This window comes from Ptychodera flava, chromosome 12 (assembly GCF_041260155.1).
Source record: "Ptychodera flava strain L36383 chromosome 12, AS_Pfla_20210202, whole genome shotgun sequence".
Classification (NCBI taxonomy): domain Eukaryota; kingdom Metazoa; phylum Hemichordata; class Enteropneusta; family Ptychoderidae; genus Ptychodera; species Ptychodera flava.
The window spans coordinates 34,031,082-34,047,096 of record NC_091939.1 but is presented as its reverse complement, the minus strand read 5'-3'; the positions used below and the strand labels follow the sequence as shown (position 1 = coordinate 34,047,096).

The window sequence follows — 16,015 nt, the reverse complement described above, 5'->3', positions numbered from 1 at the left end:
CACTGTCCTGCACTATTTGAACTACAGCACAGGCCAATGGGAGTTAGGTTCAGACACATTAAGGGTGCATTCACAAATCCCTGAAGGGGGTGAATTGGGAGCAGGAGTAATGCGATGGGATATTTAACGTTCTGGGTAGAAGAGATGGGATTTCAACGTTTAGCAGCGGGTATAGAGGTGGGATCTGAAAATATTCCAGTCCCTATTATTTACATTTTCAAATTTCACAGTTTGGTAGGTAATTCAATGAAACGTAAATGAATAAAATTGCTTTGTCATCCAATGGCTCTTATGTGAACGATAACCAAACATATATCGGAATGATTGTGTAGAATTTCTTGACTTTTATTTTAAAATAAGCTAAAATAGTATGGGTATCAGTTAATTTTCCTAAGAAAAAATTGCTTGACCTGTCAAACGGAATAGATGCTATACAACTGTTGACTTTTCCGATATTTTCTTGTCGATCTATTAACTACTGATTCTTGCTATCTCCCAGAGCATGCTGAAACACACAATATTCAACTGGTCAATAGGGCCTTTATATGCGCACACTTTCGTTGATGAACTAGAGTCCAGACTGAAGTTCATTTGTCGATATTACAAATGCACAGTATACATACACCGACTGTGTTGGCAAGCTGAATACTGAATATTTCAACATGATAAGGTATGAAATAAGATATTAGGGTTTACACAAAAGGCAAAAATACCGGGCAAAAACCAGATATCATAAGTTTAGTTTTGATATATTGTTGGCTTTATGAATATTTGACCATAATATGGGGGACCATTTGAACATGTTTTGTCACAGAGAGGAGAGATTTGAAATGTTTTCGATATTTTTGGGATACTATTCCTCCCCACCCCAGTCAGTATTTGTACCCCACCCCAGTCAGTATTTGTAAGTGCGTGAAACAAGTATGTTCTCCCAGTCAGTGGCTACACGTCAAATCTGTCAAATACATTGCGACATCCTACCACAGCATGGTATCAATTTTTTTGATGAAAACTGAACAGAATTACTGAAATAATGTCATGGGCATGTCACAAAAAACTACATATTTGTTGAATCGATAGTTCTCTGAAACAAGTCGTTCTCCCAGTCAGTGGCTACACGTCAAATCTGTCAAATACATTGCGACATCCTACCACAGCATGGTATCAATTTTTTTGATGAAAACTGAACAGAATTACTGAAATAATGTCATGGACATGTCACAAAAAACTACATATTTGTTGAATCGATAGTTCCCTGGTCCTGGTATAACTACTATATAAATGTTCTGCATTGTCTGTATTACCAATAATGCCCACAGTTATTTGGCACTTACGTAACGCTGTCACTTAATCGATGATGTTGCCGCCCTTGCTCACAATCTATTTGTCTAGTGCCTTTAAAACGGCGCAATCCTATAAACTTGAAGCTACTCTGTCAACGTTGAATTGGCCCATCATTTGCCTGAGAAAGAGAGGTAGGTCGCACTGGACGCCAAAGACCGGACAGCGGTATCTGGGTCAGGATCCATCAACAGTTGCAAGTTCGAACAGCAGCCATGCCGGGGGATGAAACTGGCTTATCCCCTCTACAGACAAATGGCAGAGGTCTAAAAAACAGCGTGCTACGTATTTCTTCTGTCGTCGCCATAGGTGAGTGAGTTAACCAAAGATCAACTTCAATACGTTAGTCCTTTCAAAGATTTTCTAATTTTGATCACTGAACTATAACATATAAATTGTAAATTTTAAGCAATATCATCAGCCCTATCAGTATCGCGATGTGACGACACTTGGAATACAAGAAATAGTTGGTATTTCCAGATGATGGAAATACAATGTAGTTTAACTGCTGTCAGGGACAGTCTATTTAGTACAGCACGCTTGTTACATAACATCGCTATTACATCACTCGCCTTAATATAGTAAATAAAGTGTTTTCAATCAGGTTTGAACTCACAACGTACGGCACTCAGTCACCGAGCCGAGAGAGAAGCCACAGGCAAAACCACTCGACCAAATCCCCACTCCTAAATAATACATACACTACCTACCTACCTACCTACCTACCTACATACATACATACATACATACATACATATAAGATTTTGATTTTATCTGCTCTTTTAAAGTTAAATGAAAATACGTAACATCGTGGAAGCAGTAATAACACATTTCAAAGCTCTTAACACATTATGTATAACGCTTTTTCAGAGAGTTCGTCACTCGACTATATTTCAATGTCTGTGGTCAATGAAACGACCATTTGATGACAATGGTCGTGCCCCGCCCTCAGCTCTTCGCTCTTCGTTTTGACAATGGGATTAACTGTTAAAGTGATTCAGACTGATCTACTACAGATATTTTCAAAGTGACATGATCAGAGAGAGTGTGCACAAATTGGAATTCATGGTGTCAGTATTACGTAATTAAAGTGTGCTTTCAAAAGTTTCACACACTATAATAATAGATACGCATCCATGAAATAAACGGGTCTCTGTCTTGTATTAAACCAGTCCAGTCTCAATGTCAATAAGCAACAGTCAGTTACCTGGAAATCATGCACGCATATCGTATCATTAAGCTTATCGGATCATTAAACTTATCTCGGATTGTTTGAGAGTTCTTGACAATTGCTATCGTAATAATAGGCTATAGTATAGTCTCACCATGGAGGGGGACTGACTTCCTTGCCCTGAGGTCCAGGTGATCAAGGGACGCATTAAGTGTACCCCGCTAATCTGATTACCATATGCATATAGAAGTACATTATCAGTTATGCTTGGATGCAACAAATCTGCTGACAGTTTTACTGTTGCATGTAGATAATGCGTCAATGTAAAGTTCGCTCGTCTCAGAGTAGCTTGTAGCCTTACGAGTATGATTTGGACACTCTTGCCATACTCGTAGGGCTAGGTAGCTTGTTGTTCGATACAAGGCGAAGCATTTCGAAAGATCTATAGGAGACAGTTAAACTCACCAGGCTAGGGCATGATGTGATGACTTTGCGTTTTACTGTACTGTCAGTGAGTACGGTGGATAACTTGTAGATATAAGAAATAACAGAATCAATGGAGATTGGGGGCCTAGGATGTTCATGAACACTAAAAATGCAGCGTATCAATTTTATTCTCCTTGTTAGGATGATCAGAGCACCTCTCTTGACGTTTATTTTTCGTCTTGACCTTTGCAATACAATAAACACGGCAATTGTATGCGCTTTCAGCCATGTTGTACTTCCCGGTTGCAGGGTTTTGAAATGTGACTGACCAACTTGTAAACGTCTGTGTTAAAAGCATATGCTTTGTCAACGACTGAACTTTATTTATTCATTTTGTGTTTTTTTCATTCGGGTATTTATTTATTTATTGGGAGACTGTTGATAAACAACTAGATACAAGGTTATGGTAAGAAACAAAACATACAAACTTTGAAAACAATTACTCAGAAATGCGAAATTTTAAAAAGTCATTACTAGTACCGAGAGTGATTGAAAGAAGATCCGGGTTACTGGATGACAAACTTAGAAAGATGTCTGAGAAACAGAACAGGACAAAAGTACTCTTTCAGAATGACAACAGTAAAAACAGAAAGAGAATGCAGGCTATGAGAAAAAACAGACCTAATCTTGTCATAGAAGAGGACAAATGACAAAACCAGAAAGCATCAAATGAGAAAAAAAAAACTATCAAAACTTGACATAGAACAAGACAAAATAAAGGAGAAAGAAAAACATTTTGTCAAAGAGTCACGGTTGTGTCAGACACGCTCGACAAGGACACGTCCATGTCTCACGATGGCTTGTTTTTAAATTGACAACCCAGGTCACCGTGTTAATTTTCACACAAACAGCCAAAACACGACGTGGACACAAAATATATTGAAACACATACAGGAAAGGATGGATGATGTGTGAAGCCGCTTTCTTTTTTTACACTTTGGATCACATTATTTGCGAAGGGAGACGGTCAATATTTGAGTTTATGACACGATATATCTTCATGGCATCGGCAAATGTACAGAAACAAGACTATCACACATGTCATTGATGAAAAGAACAAATAAAAGCTAACCAAAATAACAGCCATGAAGGACGCCCGAAACGACAGGTTTCCCTTAAGAAATAGGTATCCCATCTCATTATGTGAATCGAACAATTCGGCGTATATTACCAGATGACGTCAACTTGTGAAGTAATATCGGATGACTAAACTGATATCGAATGTGTTCGCAAAGTCAGCAGATTATCACATTGCGATTGCTATTGGAAGATCCCTAATGAGAATAAATAAACTAGTAACACATGATATACCTGAAATAATGGCATTGAAGACTGATGTATAGTTGTCTATGAATGATCTTTTCAAAATCTTTTGATATAATCGGTAGTGATTCTGACACGATATTCAAATAACACGATTAGAACTATTTTGGGAGAATTAGATCTTTATTTTTTTTCAAATTTGTCAAAAGCTTTAGGTAGTTTATAGCTGACTGAAGCAATATTAAAGTTACTCTTAAAAAACAAGTGTATCAGATGAGTTTACATTTGCAGATTAAACCGACATAAGTTCACAATCCAATTATCGCAAATTAGTTCCAATCGTGTTAAATATATTCCATCAATAAAACAATGTTTGAAAGGAACGTAGTCTGAGCATATTACAAACAGTTGGCTCGCAGGATTGAGTAGTGGGAACACTTTATCTTTAACACCCTTCTTCAATTATTTCCTGTGTAATCGCAGGTGGTGTGATATTAGCCATAATTATAGACGGCTTGACAAGCACTCAAAGAACCATACCTCCTGCCAACCCTGATGATCCGGTTAGACTGCCCTCTGGTGTTACTAGACGTGTCCTTGTAGCAGGTAAGGAATTCCTGGAGAGTGACACAGGCAGTGAAAGAGATTGAAAAGCTTGTCACGCAGCCTTAACGTGGTTGTGACATTTAACGTCGGCTGTCCTTTAGGGGACGAGATCTCGAGACCAAACGTAAAATACACAAAGGCTTACGAAGTTTACCGAGATGCCTCTTTTTAGAATTTGGATTGGTAATTCATTCACTTTCTAAAGACTTTCTCACTACCTTCACTTGTGAAAGACGGGCAGACTTGTCGCCCCCTTCGCTCTCGCACTTGTATATCCAACACAAAACCCAAAAGTATGCCATCCTTTTATGATATCAGTGGACAGCAAGTATTAATCATTAAAAATGTTTATTGTAAAGAATTATGAGGTATGTACAGCCGCACTTCAATACCTCGTGTAGCACAGAGCACAGTTTTATGACGAGCATAATGTTATAAGTACAAGTACAGTAATCAGATGTCTTTATGCAATATTGAACATCGCTGATCTTTTCAGGTGCTGGACTGGCCGGTTTATCTGCTGCTCTTGAGCTGGCAGAGCGCGGATACGAAGTCACTATCCGGGAATCTTCGGATGTTGTCGGAGGTCGACTTTTCGCCAAACCGGTAGTAAGATTAAACCGGACGTTCCCTGTGGAGCACGGTTTTCACGGTGTGTGTCCCTATATATTTTAGAGGGTCTGTTTTCGCTGGATTTATGTTAGCAGCCATAAAAAAGGCCTGAAAAAAATGTCACTCTGTACCATTGAACATTTTCTTGACATGCGCCAACCTTTGTAATTTTGTAACATTTTTGCTAACGAATCATCGACGTAAATCTACGTTTTCACTTTTTTAGTTCTGTGAAAAAATCTACAAAATCACGCAAAAACTATAAAATAAAAGCAATATTGTATCCTTCCGGCCCAAAATGGACTCAAGCAACTCTGCACTTTGCACAACTTGCATCGCCTCTGAGAGTTTACTTCCATCCATTATAGATAACAAGAGGCAACAAGGGGTCCATTGTTGCTTCAGTAATGGGGGCTTTGTTTATCTAAAATGTTCAGGGTCACCCCATATTTTTATTCTTGATTTTTAAAGAGAATGGCTGAAACTTTGCTTTACAAAAGTTTGAGCAAAAGTTTACGTCTTTCATTTTCGAGGCGCATTTTACCTTAATACCTTCGTTATCTGTATGTCAATATTGCAGCATGGTTTCATAACTATCACACTTTCAAAGATATCCGTCGACGTCTTGATATTGACGACAACTTTAAAACATGGGAAGCTGTTGATTATGTTTTCAAGAAATATAAACCCGAGTCCATATACAGCCAAGGACCCTATCCATTGAATCTGTTTGGTAAGTACTCCAAGTTGGGTAGTCTTGCAATGAACTCATATCTTTTAATCCATTGTAAAATTTCAATCGAATTACTATCAAGCCACTGGAATTTCGTTCGGCGAATCCGATGATTAATCAATTAATAAATAAACCAATCAAATTTTTTGGGTTGTAAGTCTCTTCAGTCAGTTTTGCCTAGTACCTATTGTTGTATGTACTTTCCTCAATTACAATTATCATTTACGTAAATTCATTTCTTTTTTTTTAATCCGAAAGCTGGATTTTTTCACATAGTTCCCTTTCCTGTCCCGTCATTCAAGTTGTCACAAGTCCAGACGTTTATAACTAATAAATTTCCTCTTCCACTGAAAATAAAGTACAGAAAGTCTACACATTCACTTATTATAGCCAAGACGGAGTCAGCTTGGACTCTCTGTTGTGCCGCGCAACAAAGTAAACGCATTCACTGACGTTTTTTCAGACAGAACACCAAAACTAAACGCCATCAAACAATCGCACAAATCAAACAAAAGATTCAATTTGTATCCTTTTTGTAACAAATAATTACGTGTGCAGAATTTTTCTACAGACCGATTAATTGGAAACACACTGAAAACATTCATCATTCCAGCAAGATATACATGTATACTGCAGACTGTAAAATGAAATGACAGAAAAACCGCAACCGTCTTTCTAGGGTTACCTGGTTCGTTCTCAGGAAAATGACCTATTTCCCAGGAAAAAACTACATGGTCAAATAGATACGTAATTTCCATTACTGCGCGAAGGATAGCATATTGTTTATTGTCCTCAAACAAATGCCTGAATATCGGTCTTTTAGGCTACATAGTGTCTTTAAGTGTCCGAAAACATACTCAGCTGCGTTGAAGTCAGGCGAGTAAGTTGGCGTGAAAATATACTGTATTCCCATGTGATCTAAGAATTGTGCCAAAAGTTCACCTCCACGATTGTGATGAGTTGGGCAATTGTCAACAATGACGACGTCGCCAACCATGAGCGATGGAGTACCATCGTCCATTACCGAATTTGCTGCCTAGAAACGAATCAGTGTCAGACGCCCCATCCACTACGTTTGCATGACAAATGCCCGCATGGGCGCTGACAAGTAGATTCAGCGTTACATTTGGTTGTTTAGCGTACCGCTGTATTTCAACACAGCGAGTGCCAATAGCTGCATGTCGGTACAGGCTATTACAAACTCCCGGATAACTAAATTCTGATTCGTCAAAAAGAGAGAGTAAGAGTTGGCATTCAATTATTGAGTCGATGGTGAAAAAACGCAAGTGAGTTAAGGCAGGGGTCCAGCTGGAGTCCAGACAGAATTTCGAGCTGAATTTCATTTCTCAAAAACTACTGGTCATATTTTAATAAAATTTGGTACACATACGTAGTTTTGATAGCTCTTTCAATTTATGTCATTTAAATTTGCATAAAAGGTGTCACGTGATCTTTATACCGACATTTACCCGCCAAAATCGATTATATTATGTATCAGCATATTTCATCTTGTAAACAACGTTTAAACTTTATTTTTTCGGCAAATGATATTAGAGTAGAGTCAAGTCAATCGACTAATATACTTTACCAAGGAAATTTCGGAGTTAATCCCCTGATATTTCTGCCAAATACGTACGATTTGTAGGAAAAAATCAATTCTTGTTTGAATTTCGGTATTTTTTTAAAGGAAACGTTACCAAATCATACATGTTAAAGGTATGGTTGTAAAGATCTTTTAAGGCTTAGTTTGAGAATAGCAAAATTCTGAGAAATAGGGCACTCTACAAGTTGAAATTTTCGAAAGAAATTTGGTCGCTGTGTGCGCGATCGGGCCATCTCGTAAGCCATCCCAAAGGTCATGACCCCGTCGCCTACTCCAGTATTATCGAAACGATTTGTAATTGTAGATTGGACAGTGGCTTCACACATTATCCGCTTGTCTTGTATGTGCTTTACTGTGTTTTGTGTCTGTATTTGGTAAAGTTGTTGGTGTCAAATTAACAAATGGGTGTTTTAAAATAAGCCATGGCGAGACATGGAAATGTGTCTCAGACCATCTTGACCTTTTGACCCCACGTTTCGTAACTGGTTCGTTCCTCAGTCGCTTAAGTTATATAAACATGGAGGTACTAACTGTCTCTCCATGATTATCTCTTTCTTAATTTTATAGTGCATATATGTTTTTGATCTCTTGATCTCTAGAATACTAATGTTTGGATCTTTTTGTGTCTGACTCTGTTCGTTAACGTTGGTCGCCTTGTTTCTTATGCCGTGGACTTTGGCCTTCATCAGTGTATCGCTGATGTTTAGATTTCTTTTGTATGCGATGATCGGTTGTTGGGAAATACATTCGTAAATGTTTCGTCCTTTTGTATATGTTCCAAGCTTTCACACAGTGCTTATAGGCTATATTTTGTTGTAAACACTAGTAAGTTCTTTATCAATTCGTTTGCTCACTTGCGAACTTCATTTGTGATGTGATGTACCTTTCCTGTTGTTATCTCACGTATGCACTGTGTTGTTCTATAAATATTCATAAGCCCTAATGCATATTCATGATAACGTTTGACGCCCATGCCTTAACCTACTTGCGAATACGATGGGTTCGAGTATAAAACAAAAAATACGGTAAATCCTGTACTGAAAGAGCTTGAACGGCGCGGTATCACGTTTCCTGCGCCCGAATCTACATAAACGCCCGATCGAGGAGGTGGTGTTAGCTTCAGCGAAAGTGGGATAGCGTCAACCGAGCAATCTCCGCAGCACGCAGCTCAATTTAGATTGCTGCCTTCGTATTGCCAGTACTACACACCTTATCCGTGTTATGCGATGCAACCTTCATCACCGTACGTCTATTACATGTATCAACGTCCAGGTGAAATTCCGACAACAACGAGCACACCGTCAGCGACTGTGACTGTGACCGATTCCTCCACCCCTCTCCCGCTAAACACATCAGCGACTAGTATCCGTACCGATGAATGGTTCCCACCCATTCCCAAAGAACCTCCACCATCGTATCCATAAACACCTTGAATGGCAAGGAACACGACTGGTATTGTCAGGCTTACGAACTTGTTGACATTTCTTGCATGTTCTTGATTTAAAATTTTAGTGTTTCCATAGACCCTATCAATGCTTTAGGGTCAATTTTCCCCCAAAACGGAAAGCCTTCGTTTCTGAGTTGGATAAAATCGTTGAAATATTGAAATTTAACTTTTTTCATTAGTTTTTGTTCTAGACATGGATATGTTTATCCAAACATCCATGATGAAATCAACACGTTGCACAACAGTCCTGGCGCCAGCACGCCTTTTCAACAAAAAATACTTCATGATATTTGCTACATTGTCTGTATGTTTTGTCTGTAATAAACGTCAGTGGATACGTTTATTTTGTTGCGCGGCACGAGAGAGAGTCCACGCTGACTCCGTTTTGGCCGTAAGGCCAATTTAGCAGCATTCTGGTGTCATGGAGATCACTCCAAATCTGTCCATCATGTCAAATGTAAAGAAAGTAGACTGTCTTTATTCATGGGAATGCTTTTTCCCGCATTTTATGGTGAAGGGCCGAGAAGATGATCTAAACATCAGTCTTCAAGTTTGTTCTCTCACACGTCCTAGGTATCGTTCTGCGCAGTCCTAATTTTAAATTCCTGGACATTCTCATCCCTGGCAATATCCTTGCCTTGCCGGATATGATATGGTTTAATCATGATACCGTCTATGAACAATATGATAACATGACGTTTGGTAAGTGAATTTGCATAATTCATTGATTATACATACGTGAATACACACAATACACATGCATACGTACGTGTACACACACACAGACTGACGGACAGATTGACGGACAAACGAACAGACAGATGGATAGACAGAGCGATAGACGGTATAGACAGACGTATAGATTGTAATGTACTTCCGTTTTCGGTTGATGCCCGTGCGTTGTCATTTTTATTCTTCAAACGAAATCCTGACAGATGTGGATTGAATGAAACTATAGCCTTGATCAGAATCGATTATTGTGATGTAATCGGTATCGGAGAAATCAAACTTTAGTTCCATTAGTGCATTCTTCGTGCAGGGCGTGCACGAATCGAATGGTGTGTGATTACTTAAGTTTCATTACAGTCGAGTGGGCCAAAGAGTCTAGGATTGATCCGAAATTCTTCGATATCCTCCTGAAGCCAGCTTTGTCGGTGTCTTTGAACGAACAACAGACGATGAGCGCCGCTGAAATGCTGATGTACATCCAAATGTATTTCCTCAGTGATGCCAAGGTAAATTACTTCAAGTACAAAGTAATGATGAGACTGTATACTTAATAAGTTTAGTGCATTCTGCAATCCTACCTGTTATATATATATATATATATATATTATATATATATATATATATATATATATATATATATATATGTAGTTATAAGTTATATATAGTTATAAGTTAGTACAGTGCTCGATAGCGAGAATATATATATTCTCGCTATTGAGCACTGTGCTATCTTATAACTTAATTACATACAACTTAGTCACATATACTAACATACTGGTGTATATCGAACAGACAGACAGACAAATACACTCAGAGAGAGAGAGAGAGAGAGAGAGAGAGAGAGAGAGAGAGAGAGAGAGTAGGGATTTGAAACGACAAATGAAAATTTCTGACTTCCCTTAGGCTGACAGTAGGGAAGTTACTACAAAGAATTACCACACCGCTGTACTTGAACCATGGTTGAAGAAGCTGGCATCGTATGGTACAAAGTAAGTACATGTATAATCATGATAACGGTCTGCGCATACTTTGCTCAGTCAGTGTCGGGCCATACACCTGCCACCTCTGGCCAGGGTACAGTCCAGTCACGGTTATTCGGCGCGTTCAATTAGGGGCATTTCTATATGTATGAGTACTTGTTCACAACTTTTTCAGACCTAGACAAATCTGTAATCGGCACATGATGCTGAAATTACACAGCTACGGCAGATGAAGGCTACGAAGGGGACTCTCCTCGCCTTAGTCTTGCCATTGGAAAAATAGTTTCTCCTTAATCAAATTCCATTTAAGAGATTTTTCAGCCTTTTCTCCAAACTAATTGATTAACTGCGTACAAACTTTGAAAAGAGAACAAACGACTAACATCATCAAAATATTAAATATTCAAAAGCATGAATGCAAATAAGTGGGGATTTAGAACTATTGCTTTGCAGTTGATTTTGAGGAAACGACAATGTTATATTAAATTTAATCCGCAGAATTGAGACGAAGACTCCGATCAGGTCCCTTGTGTTCAACGCCACCAACGGCCATGTCATCGGTGAGGACGGTCATCCTGAAGAACACTTCGATCACGTTGTCTTGGCGACCGATCTCGAGGGCGTACAGAGCATAATGGGATCCACCCTAACAAAGTACAAATCCGGGGACAGCATCCATAACAGTCTTAGCAAGTTTGTCGAGAAAACATCGCGACTTTCGATCGCACCCCCATACAAGGTATTGAGAGTTTGGTTTGACAAGCAGCTGAAGAACGCTCCCTCAATCCTTGAAACCCCTGAATTCTTTCCCATCAACCTGATTGTGCAATACCATATGTTAGAAGAGGAGTTCGCCGAGTGGGCAAATGAAACAGGCGGTTCTGTTTTGGAATTCCATCTCTATACATGGGAATATGGGCAGGTGTCCGACGAGGAAGTGTGGGACATCATATCTCCAACAGTTAAAGTAATATATCCTGAAATATTTGACAGACAATTTAAGACACTAGCGTACCATGTGCATTCCTTCCAAAATTTTCCGTCTTTCCAGGCCGGATTACACATTCATCGGCCAAAGTCCACCTTCGCAGCTGAATGCGGCATTGAAAACTTGGCACTGGCAGGTGATTGGCTGCATACTGACTATCCATCTGCTCTGATGGAAAGGGCTGTTTCAACTGGTCGAGAAGCAGCCAATCAGATATTGCTTCTCGATCATATTCGACAGGTACCGCTGACGGTGACATCTTCGTATGGTCCAGGTCTACTATGAAGAACAATGTAGTATTTGCCGGTTCCATGTTACCGTTCGATAGCGCCATCACAGCATGACAATTATTACCAAGCTAAATCGCATGAAAATAAGATCAATGAAATATGCACATTAGTCAGAAAATCATTTTTACACGCGATCAAATTTTAATCAATCGCTTTCCACATTTCAATAAGTTATAAATAAAGATTTTGGCAGCTATTTCACGGCCCATGGCACAGTTACGACCTTTTTATCACATTATTCTCCCTTGCACAGTAACGACTATACACCGTGTGAATGTAGAGTCTGTAAAGGTATTATAGATAAACAATAGCTGCAACTTTTGACAATCAAATTTTATTCTCCTTTATATTCTAAAGTATCTTAAAATAGTAATAATTAGCCTTACAAACGAGTGCATTACATGCTATATTCAATGCCCCCTTGAAACAATTCCATTACTCTATACAACATTGACATGGCTGTATCTATCTGTTGATGTTGTCTCTTCCCTTCCATATCTTTTTCGTCGAAAATCCTAGCTATACAGGGTGTTAAGGGGTGTTTTGAAATGGTGCAGGACAAGCATAGGCCCTCTGCTGTGAGTGCCACCGCTGCGGTCATATAACGTTGTCTTCATTGGTAACATCTGTCGCTATACACATGTAAGCTTACATACAGAGTGTCTTACCGAGTTGAAAACGAATCATTTTGACATCATGGTTTGTGAAGGACAGCAAGAAACTACTTGCAGACAAATGCAAAATACTTGAAGATTCATCAAATTGAAGGTCGATACATTTTTTTAAATAAATATATATTCTAAATAACTGTTTGAAGACAAAATCTATGAATCTGAGTACTGTATGAACAATAAACCTCAGATATACCAACTTGACAAAATTTTGATCAGTTCAAGACAGACATGTACGAGTATGTGTCTAAAAGGACGGAAACATTGCTGTGTTGATATCATTGGAAAACCATTTCGCAAGATCAAGAATCATGTATTTTTCTTATTTGTCATAGACTCGATAAAGTTGACAAAGGGTAGGTATTGTTCTTACAAAAAATTCACAAAGACGTGATATTGGTCTCGTAACGCTATTGTCACAACTGTTTTTCTGTCTTCCTGTCTCAAATTATCGTTCACTTTTAGCCTCTCAGTTGATTTGGCTGTTGCCTACATAGGAGATCTTTTGGTAAAATGTTGAGATACCGTTCCGTCTTGTTCTAATGTGTAACTAATGACAAAATATTCAGAATTTACGATTTCCTGCGGCTACCATAATGAAAATCAAAACTTGGTAATATATGCGTATTTTACTTACCCACGTTATTTTCCGTTCTCATCGAATTTCACGGTAAAAGTTTTCACTTTTGTGTTTACGTGTGGCTTTAAAATGTTGAGGTTCGGCGAATAAAAAAGTGCGTAACCGGTACCATCCGATTTTCACAGGGGCGCTCTGTAATGGACTGGAGTTTCTTTAGCATAGCTAGCGATCACTGACCATGTTTCCTCATAAAATAATAACTACCCCACATTACCCCTCGGTAAATGTCGCTTTTAACATTCATCGTGCATGTGTGCATTCCATGTACTCACCTCACATGCTTTACCGCACGTGCGCTGACCTTGCCGATGCGAAAACTTGAATTCAACCCTCAATGCACTTCAATCTCATGTAGTTTAGCCCCTAGCACAAGACAAAAGCCAGGTAGCGAGAGTTTTCATGTCTTGATCGATAAAAAAAAAATGGGTACGGCCGAGAGTTCCCCTTTTACATTTTTTTACATTAAGGTCTGCACGAAATATAATTCTACCTCTTGAACCTAATCCTAACCGCCCTCCCAACGATGTCCGGATAGTAATACATGTATGTATAAGAATGTAAAGTGCATAAAATGTAAAATTCTTGACTTCTGGTCATGAATGAAGGTTTCCGTATAAAACGACCCACGAACTACAACATCTACCATTTCTATTGTGAAGTACTGACGACAGTGCAGTGTTCGTTCAAAGTTTTGCGTTAGCATATCACTATAGAGCTTGTCTAACATGAACTGGACAAAGTAATGATGGATACTCCTATACGTTTGATTGTACGAATTCGAGAAAAGGCAAATGCTACATCATTGGGAAAGAATAATGATGATCGTGATGAGTCAATGACAGCTAAACTCATTCCGCTGACAACTTCCTTGACAAAGACTATTAAAGTATGTTAGACCATAGGGATAGGTAGGGTTCATGTCCGTCCCAGGGGTGGGAGGGATGTCTCAGCACAGGTTTCTTGTTGACGTTGCTATCGTTGCTTACGTTGGATTGTGATATTGCCAAAAAAATGCACTACAGACCTTGGGTTTCTTTGCCTTATCTTAGCACTCGTCAGGTGCCGCCAACTGGTAAATTTCATCAATTTCGCAAAATCATCACAAAACATGTTTTTAAGGCTGATATACCGATTTTACTTATTTTTGACCTTGACCTAAAATAATTTGGAGGGGAAAGTAGAACTGTTCGTAACTGCCAACCCACTGGCATATACGGAAAATATACCCTCCAACTGAACTTTGATGCCCACTGCCCTCCAGTATCTATGGTTTGCCCAGTCCCACTCCCCACAACAATTCAAGCTCCCCACTGCCCGCTCCCCATTACTGAAATTCCCCATTGCCCACTAGATGCCCACCAGGCAACCCAGATCAACGCAAAACCGGGCGATCAGTATACCTTCATACATTGCTCACCTCTAAGTTAGGCGTTTAGTCTCCCCTCAAGTTCTATCAACCACGGTATTCCCCTCCCTCTACGTATTTCCGGTACCCACTGTAAAAGTTTTCTCCCCGCCCCCTGAAGAAAATGAAATTTCTTCCCCGCCCACAGTAAAAAGTGATTTTTCTCCCCGCCCACTGATTAGTTTTGAAATTTACCAGCCCGCTGAAAAACTCTGCACGAACACCTTTTTGCATGAACAACTTAGTTGACGGCAACTGACTGGTTTTGTAAAGATTTCTTCACTGTGTCATATATTTGTCCCGTGGTAATCTTATGCTAGGTTTTATCACTCTTTTGCGTCTATAATCTGGTGCGTTTGATTGCCTTATGTGTCTAGGGTAAGTCACTAATCTGTCACCAGATTATCATTTGACAAAATCAACAACGAACCTACAGGCGAGTGTGTACCGTTATAAGATAAGACCAAGACACCTAAGGTTGGTATTATAAATCTTTATTTGCAATATCATAGTCCGACGTATTAAAAGAAAATAAACAATCGCAACAAGAAACCTGTGCTGAGATCAAGACACCCCAACCGCTTTGGGCGGACGTATACGCTGTTCCCTATGGTCAGACCACAATCTAATTAAAATCATATGTACAGACAGAAACGTTTCCACATATAATTTCAGATAATTTCGATGACTTTCACGTGGCTTATTTTTTTGGAATGAAATATTTTCTCTGTTCTCGTGCTTGTTATAGACATAGTGTTACACCTTGTGTAGGAGGGCGAATTCCTGGGGGTCATATGAAATCAAGAAACTACAAAGTTGGTCATTTTGTTTATCCACACAACAAAGGAGGGTGGTCACTTGATTTTCAAAAATATCAATCCGGGCGAAAGCTTTTGTTTCAGTGTACAACATAATATTCCGGAAAATAGGGAAATAAAGACTGATTCTCCAAATATTTTCATTCCTTGAAGTCAGTATGTTATGATCTAAAAAACATTTCCAAGTATGTGTATTTTCTGTCTTATCAACATCTCGTCTTCGGTTCATGGC

General features: G+C 39.0%; 1 protein-coding gene across 1 annotated transcript; it reads left to right on the top strand.

Annotated features, from left to right (window-relative positions):
- Positions 1 to 1,374: 1,374 nt before the first annotated feature.
- Positions 1,375 to 12,455, top strand: LOC139145706 (carotenoid phi-ring synthase-like). The gene is made up of 8 exons (XM_070717018.1): positions 1,375 to 1,650; positions 4,745 to 4,867; positions 5,364 to 5,519; positions 6,060 to 6,212; positions 9,836 to 9,964; positions 10,349 to 10,497; positions 10,895 to 10,980; positions 11,470 to 12,455. Exons 1-8 carry the CDS (start codon positions 1,557 to 1,559, stop codon positions 12,242 to 12,244), a joined length of 1,665 nt encoding a protein of 554 aa, XP_070573119.1. The 5' UTR covers positions 1,375 to 1,556; the 3' UTR covers positions 12,245 to 12,455.
- Positions 12,456 to 16,015: the final 3,560 nt, after the last annotated feature.